Raw genomic sequence first — 17,744 nt, 5'->3', positions numbered from 1 at the left:
GTACCTCTATGCGCTCTCACATGGGTCTGAAAGCAGTTGTAATATTTGTATTTCTTTCCACAAATTCCACACTCATACGACCCTGTAAAACAAGACGGGAAGGAGCATGATAACTAAGTTAATTTCAGCACAAATATGTGTTGGGAGTTGGGGGAGAGGTGAGGGAAACAAGAGTTTGAAGCATCAAAATAAACATGACAGGAGCTCAATAGAAAAAAGTTAGAAGGCAGTGCATAAATAAATAAATAGATAATAAAGAGTGAAGTTGATATTTAATACTGCTGCATTCTTCCTATAAGAGCTGTTTGACTGATTTAATGCTATATTCAAAATACAATGTATAAATTTGCTATGACAGAATATAATCCGTAGAAGAATCAACTATGCCCATAACAGGGATAAACAGATTAGCTAAATGTAATTAGAAACCCAATGTAATTTTATAACAGTGCACCAGATCTGGAAAAGAACTCTAGTACCTAAGCGAGTGTGAGTAAAACATGCACATAACTGCGAATCCCACACTGATCTGCTTATTCTCCATCTCCAGGAATGACTATGCACATATGCTATAAAAATTAGTGCTATGTTTATGTATGCCTATTATTTTATACATATATGCCCCTGGGCAATTTTGTTAGACTATTTGAGTTTGTAAAAAGATGTTCTATGTGCTCTAGTCCCTTATTTAATAAAATCATATGGGAACAACTTTATAAAGTATTTTCCACAGGAAAAGAATGATTTACATGAAGAAAATAGCTCTTATAAAACTGCATTTCCAAACATGTGCACACCTGCATGCATACAATGCATAGGCATTCCTTATCTATTTGAAGTTCAGTTTGAGTAGAGCACTGGCAGACTTACAATGAATGCAACTACTTTTATTTAAAAAAACAATTCACATACAAACATACCCACATTTACAACTTCAGAGCAAGTGTAAATTTGTGCACTATTGGTGTTAGTTCTGATCTTAGAAAAGAACATAGGGGCTTATAATGCCTTTATAAAATACTAGGTAACACCAAAATCCAAAAAAAGAGGCAAATTGTTTCTCTAACCCTAATTCTGATTTTTCTAAATTTTTTCCAGTTAAATGGAATTTAGATACTTAGCATCCTGAAGCAGAGCCAGCACTCGAAACACAGCAACATGAAGGGGGCATTTTCAAAAGGACGTCCAAGTCAGAATTGGGACGTCTTCCTCAACATCCAAAACAACCCATCCATCTCACAGCTATTTTCAAACAGGAAATACAAAGAGCACAAACAGTGACTTTGGATTGTCCCAAAACAAAAAAAAAACATGAAGTTATCAATCTGGGAATGCTGTTTTGTATATCAGTGTCAAAGTTTGGAATAGTAACCCAGTTAATATTTGACAAATTACTTCATATTTTTATTCTGCAAAGCTCTCAAAACATAGTTGTTTCCGATTCATTGGGGGGGGGGGGGGGGGGTCATACGATTTATGAAATAATTTTAATGTTTTATATTTTTATGAGTGAATTTTATTGTAATATGATGTAAATTCCTTCTAATGTGAAGTTAATCTTTTCGTAATCCACCTTGTAGCTTTGGTTAAAGCAGGAATATAAATGCTGTAGTACAATATGGACATTTTTGGCAGGTGGACTTCTTTTTTTTTTTTGCCATTTTGAGACATCCATATGCGTTAAAAATGAGACTCACAGTATATGATAACAGATAAAGACCCACACGGTACATCTAGTCTGCCCAAGACGGCCAGAGTCACACATAACATTCCATGCAGGTTACAATCCATATGATCACATATTGGCATAACAAATAGGGCAGTCTCAAAATCATAGAAGAGTGGTTTTATAATTTTGGATAGGTCCCATTTATTGTCAATTTCAATAAACCAGCAATCTAAAAATATTGCAAACTGACACGTTGGTGTTTTTCTTGTCCATTTAAGTGCTCTGTACTTTAATTTTGAAAATATTAGATACAAAGAATTAATTTGCATACTATAAATATGGAAATTAGCCTTTGAACAAGCAGCTCACAGAGTATCTCCCCTTCTGCAGATAGGCAGCAGCAAACAACCCTGCCCTCCTACTTTAGGATTTGCCTATTTGCAGTGGTATCTGCTGTTCTCAGCACTATATTGATTAGCTTATTTGTCATCAGATTTCTCTCTTTTCCATCAAACATAGCTAATTCCTCCCTTCCCCCAACTAACAGTTTTTAAACTTAGTGGGTGTGACTAGTGTCTCTGCAGGGAGAAAGCAAATTAGCCTTTGAACAAGCAGCTCACAGAGTATCTCCCCTTCTGGAGATAGGCAGCAGCAAACAACCCTGCCCTCCTGCTTTAGGCTTTGCCTATTTGCAGTGGTATCTGCTGTTCTCAGCACTATATTGATTAGCTTATTTGTCATCAGATTTCTCTCTTTTCCATCAAACATAGCTAATTCCTCCCTTCCCCCAACCAGGGGCGTATCTGCGTGGGGCCACAGGGGCCTGGGCCCCCGCAGATTTCGCCCTGGCCCCCCTACTGCCGTCAACCCTCCCCTCCATCGCTTACTTTTGCTGGCGGGGGACCCCAACCCCCGCCAGCCGAGATCCGCTTCCCTCTCCGAGTCCTACCTTTAAAAATATTTCTTCAGCTGGCGGGGGACTCCAACCCCCGCCAGCCGACCCAAGATCTTCTTTAACTTTCTTCTATCTTCGTCCTCCGCGTGGCCGATGTGTTGCTGCTGTTGTGCAAAGCTGAAATCCAGTTTCGGAGTCTGACGTTGCAGCACGTTACGACGTCAGTCAGACTCCGAAACTGGATTTCAGCTTTGCACAACAGCAGCAACACGTTGGCCACGCGGAGGACGAAGATAGAAGAAAGTTAAAGAAGATCTCGAGTCGGCTGGCGGGGGTTGGAGTCCCCCACCAGCTGAAGAAACATTTTTAAAGGTAGGACTCGGAGGAGGAAGCGGATCTCGGCTGGCGGGGGTTGGGGTCCCCCGCCAGCAAAGGTAAGCGACGGCGGGGAGGGAGGGTTGGCAGTGGGAAGGGGGGGGGTGTCCGGCAATGGCGGGGAGGGGTGGCGGCGGGGGGGGGGCTAAAATGTGCCCCCTCCCTCTGGCTCTGGCCCCCCTACCGCCGGAGTCCAGATACGCCCCTGCCCCCAACTAACAGTTTTTAAACTTAGTGGGTGTGACTAGTGTCTCTGCTGGGAGAAAGCAAATTAACCTTTGAACAAGCAGCTCACAGAGCAGTGGCATACCTGCGTGGGGCCTCAGGGGGCCTGGGCCCCCAGCATCGCAACCATCCCCCGTCGTCATCAAGTACCTGTGCTGGCGGGGGTCCCCAATCCCTGCCAGCCAAAGTTCTGTGTCTTCAGCCCGTCTCTGGGCCAGTGCGTTGCTGCAGCCTGCAGCAGCTGATCTGATTGTGCAAGCGGGAAGCCGATTCTCTTTGCGTGGTATGAATCGTCCTGACGTCCATACCACGCAAAGAGAACCGGCTTCCCGCTTGCAGAATCAGATCAGCTGCTGCAGCAGTCTGCAGCAACGCGCCGACCTAGAGACGGGCTGAAGAATCTTCAGTGAAGACACAGAACTTCGGCTGGTGGGGATTGGGGACCCCCGCCAGCACAGGTACTTGACGGTGATGGCGGAGGGTTGGCGACGCCGGGGGAGGGGTCAAAGATGGCGGGGGGGGGGGGAATGTGCCCCCTCACCTTGGGCTCTGGCCCCCCCTCCCGCCGAAGTCTGGCTACGCCCCTGTCACAGAGTATCTCCCCTTCTGGAGATAGGCAGCAGCAAACAACCCTGCCCTCCTGCTTTAGGCTTAGACTCTCCCACCCTGCCCCTCTACCCACCCACTCCTAGAGTGACACTTCTTATATAGCCTCCCTAACACCTCAATGTACCAATACTGTCCTCACCCAATTACAGCCATTAACTAATTCCTGAATATTTACACTCAGATCTCATAGCAGCTATCTTATTTTATAATTAGCTTAATTACAATTTATATCAATCGTATTTACTAAAGCTAACCGAATTCGTTGCCAGCTTTAATTGCAGACAATTGCACTTAATTGATGTAACTCAAATGAGTTAATTCACTACACCTCATAATACTACTAAGTGCTTAATAGAATCACTATTACTGACCCTTAACAAGATAAATATATGCTATTATCAAACACTGTATAACCTGCAGTTTGAAGACAAACGCAAGGCACATCTGAACAATTAGTTTTTCATCATCACTGTTGAATTCTAGTGATCCCAATATTCATAAGACATAATACCAAGATGAATATTACAAATCTATTCTTCATTATCTACTCAATCACTCTAATTCATCACATGCTTTCCACCCCCCTACCAAAAACCAATAACATTCCAACAATTTATATGCCTTACAGACCATCCAAGTACAATGCACATCGCCATAACAACATTAACAACCAAAACAATGGTATCATCACCTCATCTGAAAAAGACCAAACCAAAGAAACCAATAATCATAATAAACCTCCTCAACAACTTAAGAGACAATTAAGAAAAATCGATATAATCCCCAACTTATCTGATCCCTTCCAAAAAATCCATATCGGATACATAAATGCCAGATCTGCTGTTAACAAGACAACAATATTAACAGATTGGATCATTGATGATCAATTGGATTTATTAGTCATTAATGAGACTTGGATTCACTTCCAAAATGACCCAATATTAATAGATCTTTGCCCCCCTCCAGGCTACAAAATAACCCATTGGCTTAGAAATGGAAAGAGAGGAGGAGGCATTGCACTGATATATAAATCCCATTTCATAGTAACAATTAAAGCAGTATCCATGACTTCACTAGAAATCGCCTCAATCAATATCAATCATCTCACACTACTCGACCATTTAAATATTATTATGTTCTATAGACCCCCAGGAAACTGGCAAGATTGTCAACAAAATCTTATGGACTTCATCTTGAATACTTGCTTATCTAACACTAATCTACTCATACTGGATGACATAAACTTGCACCTAGAATACCAGAAGGCAAAGAACATACAAGAATGCAAAGATGTTTTCCAACTTTGGGATTTCAATAAGATAAATACTCAATCAACACATATCAAGGGACATGCACTTGACCTCTTCACACACAAACTCTCTCCTGATCAAATATTTACCATATCAGATGTAAACTGGTCACAAGTACCTTGGTCAGACCATTTCAAATTAAAGATATCCATGCAATGGAAAATAAAAAACTTAATTCAGAAACAAGAACGTAAAACTTTTACCACCAGAGGTCACATCGATCCAACAATATTCTGGCATCAGTTCTACAATAATGACTGGTCAACTCAAATAGAGTCCCATCAATACCTTCTTATGTTTCAACTATTTTATTGACACCTGAATATATAATACAGCACAATAATAATTGCAGAATAACAGAACATTTAAAACGTGCAGTGCTTAAACCACCTAACAGTTCAACAGTATCAAACTTTATTGTTTATCCCTCCTCCCCCCTCCAACCCACCCCTATTGTTCTTTGTACTTGCTGGAGCATGTTAATTGTTTGCCAGATGGGCTGCAACACTTGTCCAATCATATCACTCCATGTGGCTAGAAACCACCCATCCTCTCGGTGTTACGTTCCTCACCTGGTGCCAGGCCTGCGCGGCCAATTCGCCGGCGAGTCGTGGTCCGGCGAAGATAGCTGGCCATCTTAGTGCTGGTTAGCTTCAGGAAGGCAGGACGGTCTGTTTCTGTTTCCTATTTCTGGCAGCCGTCATCTGGGTTGGATCAATGGCTGCAGCCATCTTGGATAGATTAGGCCCTGGAAAGCCATCTTGGAGTAACGAGGTCAGGAAGGAAGCCCATATTTGGATGTAGGCATCTCTGCTGATGGGGGCAGCCATCTTGAATCAGCTGCACATATTTGAGAGTGATTTCAACACTATTTAAAGCCCTACCTCCAGTCCTTCATTGCTTCGGCCTCAATTGTGTTTGAGGTCCACGCCGGTGCTCCTTATCTTCAGTTCCAGTGTTCCAGACCTCGGCTTGTTTCCCGGACCTCGCTTCTTTTGCTGCCTGCCTTGACCTTGGACTGTTTTTGACTACTCTTTGCTCTACGGATTTACCTGGCTTTTGGACTGTGTCTGTTTGCCTGCCTGCCTGTCTGGTCAGTGGTCGTGCAACCCCGCTAGTTCCAGAAGTCCAGGTGGCTGCCCGAACCTGGGGGCTCAACTCCCAGGGAATGGCGGTCGCTCCCCAGGTGAAGCTAGGGATTGTCTGGCTGCATGACTGAGTGCGGTGTCACTCCATCCTAGCCGTGCTCAGTTGGGCACAAGGGCTCACATTCCTCCAGTCATAACACTCGGCATCCGGACTCTGTCAGAAGGGATGCCTCATTAACACAAAGATATCAAAGCACATCCATGGGTCCCCGCAATATTAACCATCAATACCTTCTTAACTGGGACATGAGATGCAAGAATATACTTGATTCAATAGCACCAATACAAACAAAATCATCACGCAGAAACAAATCACTTCCTTGGTTTAATGATGACCTGAAAAAATTAAAAACCCAAACAAGAAGACTTGAACGTGCATGGAATAAGAAGAAAGATAATCAAACTTTCACTGCATGGAAACTAATGTTAAGAAAATATAAATATTCTATCAGACAATATAAAAGGTCATATTATAACTCCAAAATAGGGCAAAACAATAAGGACCTACATAAATTATTTCAATTTGTACATAACCTTTTAGACGTTACACCAGTTACCTTATCTAACATGGATACCCCATCAGCAGACGATCTAGCCACTTACTTTAATGAGAAAATCATCAAACTAAGATCCACCTTGCCAACTAATTCCTCCAACTATGTAAAATTCATTGACTATTTAGATCCGACAGCCAATGAATATCCAGCCAGTGGCGTTCCTAGCCAGGATGGCACCCGGGGCGGATTGCCAATGCGCCCCTCCCCCCCCTGAAATTACACCCCCCCCCCCCCCCCGGTGCACGCTGCTGGGGCGGGTGCCGCGGCGCGCGCCTGTCGGCTCTGAAAAGTTCGCTAACTTTGCTCGTTCGCTGCAGCTCCCTCTGCCCCAGAACAGGAGCGAACGAGCGAAGATAGCAAACTCGGAGCCAGGCGCACGCCACGGCACCCCCCAGCGGCGTGCACCCGGGGCGGACCACCCCCACCGCCCCCCCCCCCCCTTGGTACGCCACTGTATCCAGCAGATCGAATATGGACAAATTTCCATTTATTAACAGAAGACATTGTCGCCCAAATGATTAACAAATTCTCCAAATCCCATTGCAAACTGGATGCATGCCCCAGCTACTTAATAAAATCTGCCCCCCAGCGTTTCATAACAGATCTCACCTATTACTTAAATCACATGCTTCAACACGGTCTCTTTCCCACAGATAAAGGCCATATCCTATTGACACCAATTCCTAAAGACCAGAAGAAAAAGCTAAATGATATAACTAATTATCATCCAGTGGCAACCCTCCCTCTTAGTAGTCAATTTAATGGAAAGTCTGGTAACTAAACAACTTACAGACTACTTGAACAACTTCTCAGTATTACACTCTTCCCAATCTGGATTCCGTGCTAATCACTGCACAGAAACAGTTCTAATAGCACTCATGACCAAATTCAAACATATTATTGCAGCTGGTAATAATGTCCTTCTGTTACAATTCGACATGTCCAGTGCGTTTGACATGGTTAACCATGATATTCTATTAAACATTCTAGAATATTTCGGAATAGGAAGAAATGTATTGAATTGGTTTCATAGTTTTCTAACAACAAGAACATACCAGGTAATATCTAAATCGATCATATCATCACCATGGAGACCGGATTGTGGTGTGCCTCAGGGATCTTTGCTTTCACTGATTCTCTTCAATCTAATGATGTTACCTTTGGCCAAAGCATTGTCTAATCAAGACCTAAATCCATATATTTATGCCGATGATATGACGATATATATTCCATTCCAAAAGGACTTATAAGAAATTGCAGACAAAATAAATTGCAGCTTCCAAATTATGAACTCATGGGCAGACGCTTTCCAGCTAAAGCTGAATACAGAAAAGACACTGCCTAATATTAGCATCGCAATATAACAAAATCAACTATCCCAACATAAACACGCCAAACCGTACTCTCCCTGTTGCGGACAACCTGAAACTCCTAGGCGTAACAATTGATCACAATCTTAATCTAGACTGTCATGTAAAAAATATCATAAAGAAAATATTCTATGCAATGTGGAGGCTCAGAAGAGTAAGATTTTTCTTCCCAAGAGAGATATTTCGTGTATTGGTGCAATTGTTGGTTCTGAGCCATTTGGACTACTGTAATTCCTTATGCGCGGTATGCAAGGCACAAACCATCAAGAAACTCCAGACAGGCCAGAACACCGCAGCCAGATTAATATTCGGCAAGGCGAAATATGAAAGTGTCAGACCCCTTAGAGAAAGCCTGCATTGGCTCCCACTGAAGGACCGTATTGCATTCAAGATATGAACCTTGGTCCATAAAATCATTTATGGAGATGCCCCATCATACATGTTAGACCTAATTGACTTACCAGGGAGAAACAATAAAAGTTCATCACGCACCTGCTTAAACCTTCATTATCCCAATTGCAGAGGACTTACATACAAGTCTGTACATACATCCAGTTTCTCATACACCTGCACGCAACTATGGAATGAATTACTGATTGCCATAAAAACAACACACGACCTGACAACCTTCCAAAAGTTATTAAAGACGTAAAGGCGTACAATAAAGATTCCCATAACGATCTGACTTCCTAATTATTCCAATCACAACTATTAAGGAACCCTCCTATCTGTTCATCCTAATTACATCCTCACGACTGAATATTATATCTTGTCCTGATATCATTATGTTATATTGATCTTTCAATCCACTTCCAATCCAATATGATTTACTTATGCACTCTTATTTGTAACAATTGTAAAATTATTATTCCGTTAATATGATTGCTTTGATAGTCTATGTACCCATCTGTATCTATATTTTGAAATTCTTTCCTATAATGTGTACATGTTGCTATAACATTTTGTAAGCCACATTAGCCAGCAAATAGGTGGGAAAATGTGGGATACAAGTGCAGCAAATAAATAAATAAATGGTAATTGTAATATGGGACTGATGATTAGAGTCACAGATGCCAATTAAAACGTGATAGTCCCACTTCCATTTCTATAAAGCTATTTCATGTAGTACTTGTATATTTAAGAAGGTGGTTTTTTGATTGGTCTTTTAAAAACAGGCACCCTATTATAAAATTAATTCTCACACATATGGGTGTATAAAACCATAAGATTTATCTATGGCATTGATTTTCAAAAGAGAAAAACATCTCAAAAGCAACACAAAGTGGAAGATGGACTTTTTTCATGGGAAAACGTCCAAGTCATGATTTTTAAAAATCAGATTTGAGATGCTTTTCTCTATAGTTCATCTAAATCGAAAGAAGGACTGTTTGGGGCGCATTTTGGGTGGGACCAAAATTTGGATGTTTTTCATGGATAATGGAACAACATAAAAACATCTAGGGCAAAAACTGGGAAGTTTTTATCTGGACCTCTTTCAAAGTCACAAAAAGGTGCCCTAACTGGCCAGATGATCACTGGAGGGATTAAGGCATGCCCCTCCACTTAATCCCCCAGTGGTCACTTCATCTTGGAGAAAAGACAGCTGAGGGGAGATGTGATAGAGGTCTATAAAATAATGAGTGGAGTGGAACGGGTACATAAGGGAAAAGACCAAGGGTCCATCAAGCCCAGCAACCTATCTCCGACAGCGGCCAATCCAGGCTTCAAGAACCCGGCAACCCCCCCCCCCCCCCAAAAAAAAAAAAAAAATTAATATTGTTCAATGGACTTTTTCCTCAGGAATCTGTCCAAACCCCCTTTAAATTCCGTAAGGCCAGCTGCTGTCACTACATTTTCCGGCAACGAGTTCCAGAGTCTAACTACACGCTGAGTAAAGAAAAACTTTCTCCTGTTTGTTTTAAATCTACCATATTCTAGCTTCATCTTGTGTCCCCTGGTTTTGTTGTTGTTTGAAAGTGTAAACAAACGCTTCACATCTGTCCGCTCTAATCCGCTCATTAGCTTGTAGACTTCTATCATACCACACCTCAGCTGCCTTTTCTCCAAGCTGAAGAGCCCTAACCTTCTCAGCCTTTCCTCATAAGGAAGTCATTCCATTCCCTTTATCATTTTCGTCGCCCTTCTCTGCACCTTTTCTAATTCCTTTATATCTTTTTTGAGATGCGGCAACCAGAATTGGACACAATACTCGAGGTGCGGTCGCACCATGGAGCGATACAACGGCATTATAACATCCTCGTGTTTGTTTTCCATCCCTTTCCTAATAATACTCAACATTCTGTGCGCTTTCTTAGCCACCGCAGCACACCGAGCAGAGGTTTTTAACGTCTTATCCACGATGACTCCCAGATCCCTTTCTAGGTCCGTAACTCCTAACGCGGAACCTTGCATGGCATAGCTGTAATTCGGGTTCCTCTTACCCACATGCATCACTTTGCACTTGTCAACATTTGTCATGTCCCCTGACTATTCAGGATATGGGCATCTGAGGATATGGCGGCCATCTTGGATGTGGGCATCTCCAGGACAGGGCAGCCATCTTGGAGCTGGGTGTCTTAGGTTGTGGCAGCCATCTTGGAGTTGGGCAGCTTCAGGAAGGAAGACGTAGGGCGTCTCCTCTGATGAGGGCAGACATCTTGTGACAGCTGCACATGCTTGAGCCTAATTCCTGCACTATTTAAAGCCCTGCCACCAGTACTTCCTTGCTTCGGCTTCTATTCCATTTCCTGAGTAGTGGCAGTGCTTCTGATGTTTCTTCTGATTGTTACCTGGTCCTGACTTCTGCTGGTATCCTGACTACTCTCTGCTCACTGCTCGCTGCCTACCCAGACTTCTGCTGGTATCCTGACTACTCTTGGCTGGGTGTCCACATCAATCTCCGCCTCCATGCCACCTGCGGTCCACAGTCCGTCAATCCCGGGGTTCTGGAAGTCCTGTTGGCCGCCAGCACCTGGAGGCTCAACTCCCAGGTAATGGCGGTCGCCGCAGGTGAAGACTAGGGGTTGTTCGGCTGTCCGCTGGAGGCTGGTATCTACCTTCACCTCAGCACTCCAGCTGGACCCAAGGGCTCACAAGATTCCAGTTCATGACAGTAAGCCGAAGCCATGAACTCGCCGACGCAGCCCGACATGAGAGACCTGGCACAAGTTCTTCAGCAGCAGCAGGAACAGTTAAATAACCTGTCCGGGGCACTCCGAGATGTCTGATCCCAGCTGGCCAAGTTCCAGGCCCAACAACTTTCAGCCCCAGCGGGCCCTAGGCCTGCGGAGGTTTTTTCTGGACCCTGGTTTCTCGAACCTGCCCGGTTCGATGGCACCCCGGCGAATTGCCGTGGGTTTCTGAACCAATGTATTATGTACTTTGATATGCAGCCCAGGGCCTTCTCCTCGGAGAGGGTGAAGGTGGCCTACTTTACTTCCTTACTTACAGGTCCAGCCCTGGCATGGGCGTCCCCTCTCTGTGAGCAACGGGACCCTCTCCTCTCCGATTTGGGAGAATTTCTTCGCCAGTTTAGTCTGGTATTTGATGTTCCTGGGAGGCCATCTTCGGCCGCAGCCGAACTGATGCGGATTCAGCAGGGAGATGGATCCTTAGGAACATATGCTGTCCGGTTTCGAGCTCTAGCCACCGAGGTCCGCTGGAACCAGGAGGCCCTCTCGGCCATTTTTTGGCAGGGCCTACAGGGGCGGATTAAAGATGAACTGGCAGGGCGGGAGCTTCCTGCCTCACTGGACGCCTTGATCGCCCTGTGCCTTCGGGTGGATACTCGCCTTCAGGAGAGGGCACGGGAGCGGGCCGCGTAGCGGACGCCTCTGAGGTCTGCCTTGCATACCAGACGAATTCCGTCACCTAAGGATGCAACTGGTACTCAGGCAGGGTCCTCCGAAGAATCCATGATGATCGGATGGCAACGCCTTACTGAGGCGGAGAGAGCCCATCGGCGATGCAATAAGCTATGCCTGTATTGCGGCGAGGCTGGACACTTTATTCAAACCTGCTCCACTCGTCCGGGAAATACCGGCCCCAAGACCCTGTGAGGGGGATGGTCTTGGGTCACTCCTCGCCCCTCCCCAATAATTTGATCATCGTTCCAGTCATCCTGTGGTGGCAGGAGTTTGTTGTGTACACCAGGGCCCTGCTGGACTCAGGAGTGGGGGAAACTTTATTAGTGCAGAACTCCTAGAACAATTGGGACAACCCATGGGCACGTGTCGACCTGCGCTACATGTAACATCCATCCAAGGGACGATCCTACCACAGCCCATTACTCAGATCACCCCACCGGTAGTAATGCAGGTGGGAGACTGCCACCAGGAGGAGATTCAGCTTCTGATTCTTCCCAGATCCATTCATCCACTTGTCCTAGGACTTCTCTGGCTACGCCGTCACTCCCCCTGCATCGACTGGGTTCGCGGGAAGATCAGTAGCTGGGGTAGTCACTGTGCCAACGCCTGTCTGAGGGATGAGGAACCTCGCCGTCCAGTCCTTACGACCCTGCCTGAGGTTCTGCATCCACGTAAGGCCTCGTTACCCGAAGAATACTAGGACTTCGCTGATGTGTTCAACCCAGTGGAAGCAGACACTTTACCTCCTCACCGGCTGTTTGATTGTGCCATCAACTTGCTTCCTAACAAGATGCCTCCCAGGGGCAGACTGTACACACTCTCCCGGGAAGAGTCCAAGACCATGCGAGCCTACATCCAAGAGAAACTACAGAAAGGGTTTATCCGACAGTCCTCATCCCCTGCAGGGGCTGGGTTCTTTTTCATGGGCAAGGAGGACGGATCCCTTAGGCTGTGTATTGACTACCAAGGCCTGAATGCTATTAAAGTCAAGAATCGGTATCCCTTGCCACTGATTCCAGAACTCTTTGACAGACTCCAGGGAGCCAAGATCTTCACTAAATTGGACCTGCGGGGAGCCTACAATTTGATCCACATCCACCAGGGGGATGATTGGAAGACCGCATTCAACACCCACGAGGGGCACTTTGAGTATCTTGTAATGCCCCTGCGGTCTTCCAGGACTTCATCAACTTCGTGCTGCAGGATCTGTTATATTCTTCTGTGATAGTCTATTTAGACGACGTCCTGATCTTCTCTACCTCACCCCAAGAGCACGTGTTCCATGTCGGCACGGTGCTCCAACATTTAAGGCAACACCGGCTAAATTGAGCAAATGCACCTTCCATCAGCAGGTGATACCCTTCCTCGGGTATATTATTTCTCCAGAGGGACTCCAGATGGGCCCTGACAAGTTGCAGGCTATTCGGGACTGGCCCGCACCCCAGGGGCTCAAGGCGCTGCAGCGGTTCCTGGGGTTTGCAAACTATTATCGGCAGTTTATTCTGCACTACTCCCAGGTCACTGCTCCCTTGACCGCTCTCACCAAGAAAGGCGCCAATGTCTGAAATTGGTCACCTGAAGCTCATGAGGCCTTCTCCACCTTGAAGAGAGTGTTTGTCTCCGCTCCTATTCTCCACAGTCCCGACTCCAGTAAACCATTCTTCGTGGAGGTAGATGTGTCCTCACTGGGGGCCGGTGCTGTCTTATCTCAAGTTTCTCCCACCGGTAAACGACTCCCTTGCTTCTTCTTCTCCAAGAAGTTCACTCCCGCGGAGCGGAACTACACGGTGGGGGACAAAGAACTCCTGGCCTTAAAACTCGCCCTCCAGGAATGGAGGTAGTCGCTGGAGGGCGCGGAACACATGTTTACTGTGATCACCAATCACAAGAACTTGCTCTATTTGCAAGATGCCAAGAAGCTGAATCTTCACCAAGCACGCTGGTTGCTGTTCTTTGCTCGGTTCCACTTTCGTTTGGTGTTCCAGCCCGCGGAAAAGAATACGCAGGCCGATGCTCTCTCACGGGCTTTTGAAACACCGGAGGACCCTGAGGAAATTCATCCAATGTTCGATCCAGCCTGCGTGCCTACTATGCTTGTGCAGCCTCTACCATAAAGACGTTGGTGCCTCTTAGGGACCGGAGAAGAGTGATGCACTGGGCCCATTCCTCAGCTTTTGCAGGACACTTTGGCTTCCATAAAACCCTGCACCTGATTTCCCGTCAGTATCAATGGCCTCGGATGGCCCAGGATGTGCTACACTATGTCCCGTCTTGTCCCCGGGTTAAATCTGCGGTAGGAAGACCGTGGGGGAAGCTACAGCCACTGCCGATGCCCGGGTAACCATGGGAGAAACTCTCTATGGATTTTATCACAGATCTTCCCCGCTCACAGGGACATACCGTGATCTGGGTGGTGGTAGACCGGTTTTCGCGAATGGCACATTTTGTTCCCCTGAAGGCTCTACCCTTGGCCGCCAACTTGATGTCTCAATAATCCAGCACATCTTCCGGCTCCATGGACTACCAGCCCGGATTATCAGTGACCAAGGGTCACAATTCACCTCTAGGTTCTGGAGGGCCTTGTGTTCTGCCCTGGGGGTCACTACCCATTTTTCCTCTGCCTACCATCCCCAGACCAATGGGATGGTGGAAAGGATCAATCAGACCCTCAAAGCCTTCCTACGAGCTTTCATCAATGACTGGCAGGACAACTGGTCTCCACTCCTCCCCTGGGCAGAATTCACCTACAATAATAGTCTGCACTCGGCCTCTAAGATGTCACCCTTCTTCGTGGTGTATGGCCGGCACCCGCGGCTTCCTCCACCACTTCCCACAGACCAGACCATTCCTCAGCTGCAACAGACCCTTTCCGACATGCGAGGGACTTGGAAGAGCGTCCAAGAACAGTTACAGCAGGCGGCCACCAGGTACAAGCATTTTGCTGACCGGCAATGACGAACCGCACCGGTTTTCCAACCCGGTCAAAAGGTATGGTTGAACACCAAGTACTTGAGACTTCGGCTGCCATCTTAAAAGTTCGCCCCTCATTTCATCGAGCCCTTTGCGGTGCAGTCTCGGATAGGCGCAGTCACTTATCACCTATGCCTGCCCAGGACTCTACGCGTGCATAACGCCTTCCATGTTTCCCTCTTGAAACCATTCTTGAGGTCTCAATGGCATCCGCAGGAGGACAGGAAGAGCATTCCTCGAGTCTGAACCAGATCCCGAGTATGAAGTGGAAAAGATCTTGGACTCTAAGTTTCAGCGAGGGAGACTATTTTATCTACTGTCCTGGAAGGATTTTGGTCCCGAGGACAACTCATGGAAACCAGCAAGTCAGATCCAAACTCCTGACTTGCTACAGGACTTCCATGACTGGTACCCCTTTAAACCGGGCCCAGGGCGGAGGGGGACACATTAAGGGGAGGATACTGTCATGTCCCCTGACTATTCAGGATATGGGCATCTAAGGATAGGGCGACCATCTTGGATGTGGGCATCTCCAGGATAGGGCAGCCATCTTGGAGCTGGGTGTCTTAGGTTGTGACAGCCATCTTGGAGTAGGGCAGCTTCAGGAAGGAAGGCCATATGTGGGCATAGGGCGTCTCTCCTCTGATGGGGGCAGCCATCTTGTGATAGCTGCACATGCTTGAGCCTAATTCCTGCACTATTTAAAGCCCTGCCACCAGTACTTCCTTGCATCGGCTTCTATTCCATTTCCTGAGTAGTAGCAGTGCTTCTGATGTTTCTTCTGATTGTTACCTGGTCCTGACTTCTGCTGGTATCCTGACTACTCTCTGCTCGCTGCCTGCCCTGACTTCTGCTGGTATCCTGACTACTCTCTGCTCGCTGCCTGCCCAGACTTCTGCTGGTATCCTGACTACTCTCTGCTCGCTGCCTGCCCAGACTTCTGCTGGTATCCTGACTACTCGTTGCCTGCCCAGACTTCTGCTGGTATCCTGACTACTCTCGGCTGGGTGTCCACATCAATCTCCGCCTCCACGCCACCTGCGGTCCGCAGTCCGTCAACCCCATGGTTCTGGAAGTCCTGTTGGCTGCCAGCACCTGGGGGCTCAACTCCAAGGGAACGGCGGTCGCAGCAGGTGAAGACTAGGGGTTGTTCGGCTGTTCGCTGGAGGCTGGTGTCTACCTTCACCTCAGCACTCCAGCTGGACCCAAGGGCTCACAAGATTCCAGTTCATGACAACATTGAACTTCATCTGCCACTTGCACGCCCAATCTCCCAGTCTCGCAAGGTCCTCCTGTAATCTTTCACACTCCTCCTGCGACTTGACGACCATGAATAATTTTGGGTCATCTGCGAATTTAATTACCTCACTAGTTACTCCCATCTCTAGGTCATTTATAAATATGTTAAAAAGCAGCGGTCCCAACACAGATCCCTGCGGGACCCCACTAACTACCCTTCTCCACTAAGAATACTGACCATTCAACCCTACTCTTTGCTTCCTATCTCTCAACCAGCTCTTAATCCATAGTAATACCCTACCACCGATCCCATGACTCTCCAGTTTGCTCAGGAGTCTTTCATGAGGCACTTTGTCAAACGCCTTTTGAAAATCCAGATACACAATATCCACCGGCTCCTCATTGTCCACATGTTTGTTCACCCCCTCAAAAAAATGCAGTAGATTGGTGAGGCAAGATTTCCCTTCACTAAATCCATGCTGACTTTGTCTCATCAGCCCATGTTTTTGTACGTGCTCTGTAATTTTGTTCTTTATAATAGCTCTACCATTTTGCCCAGTACCGACGTCAGACTCACCAGTCTGTAATTTCCTGGATCTCCTCTGGAACCTTTTTTAAAAAATCGGCGTAACATTGGCTATCCTCCAGTCTTCCGGTACCACACTCGATTTTAGGGATAGATTGCATATTACTAACAGTAGCTCTACAAGTTCATTTTTCAGTTCTATGAATACTCTGGGATGAATACCATAAGAGTACCAACATCTCTCCTACAGTTAACCCCTCAATCTGTCACATCCTCAACCTCTCTCTCTCCACTGCTACGGTCCCTGACACCTTCAAGCATGCTGTAGTCACACCACTTCTCAAAAAACCATCACTTGACCCCATCTGTCCCTCCAACTACCGCCCCATCTCTCTCCTACCCTTCCTCTCCAAATTACTTGAACGCGCTGTCCACAGCCGCTGCCTTGATTTCCTCTCCTCTCAGGCCGTCCTCGATCCATTCAATCCGGCTTTCGCCCACTACACTCGACAGAAACAGCACTCTCTAAAGTCTGCAATGACCTGTTCCTTGCCAAATCCAAAGGTCACTATTCCATCCTCATCCTCCTCGACCTATCTGCCGCCTTTGACACCGTCAATCATAATTTACTTCTTGACACACTGTCCTCATTCGGGTTCCAGGGCTCCGTCCTCTCCTGCTTCTCTTCGTATCTTTCCCAACGCACCTTCAGAGTATTTTCTAATGGCTCTTCTTCCACCCCCGTCCCGCTCTCTGTTGGGGTTCCTCAAGTATCTGTCCTTGGACTGCTTCTTTTCTCGATATACACCTCTTCCCTAGGCTCGCTGATCTCATCACACGGTTTCCAGTACCATCTCTATGCTGATGACACCCAGCTTTACCTCTCCACTCCCGACATCACGGTCGAAACCCAGGCCAAAGTTTAGGCCTGCCTTTCAGACATCGCTGCCTGGATGTCCAACCGGCATCTGAAACTGAACATGGC

At 46.4% G+C, this 17,744-nt stretch overlaps 1 protein-coding gene across 1 annotated transcript in view; it reads right to left on the bottom strand.

Moving 5' to 3' along the window:
• Nucleotides 1-17,744, bottom strand: part of ZNF618 (zinc finger protein 618) — a 1,318,203-nt gene that overhangs the window by 898,887 nt on the left and 401,572 nt on the right. The window contains 1 exon segment of the mRNA XM_030206036.1: nucleotides 5-82. Within this exon segment, the coding sequence (XP_030061896.1) occupies nucleotides 5-82 (78 nt within the window).

This window comes from Microcaecilia unicolor, chromosome 6 (genome assembly GCF_901765095.1).
Source record: "Microcaecilia unicolor chromosome 6, aMicUni1.1, whole genome shotgun sequence".
In the NCBI taxonomy this organism is placed as follows: domain Eukaryota; kingdom Metazoa; phylum Chordata; class Amphibia; order Gymnophiona; family Siphonopidae; genus Microcaecilia; species Microcaecilia unicolor.
This window is presented reverse-complemented; position numbering and strand designations above follow the sequence as displayed.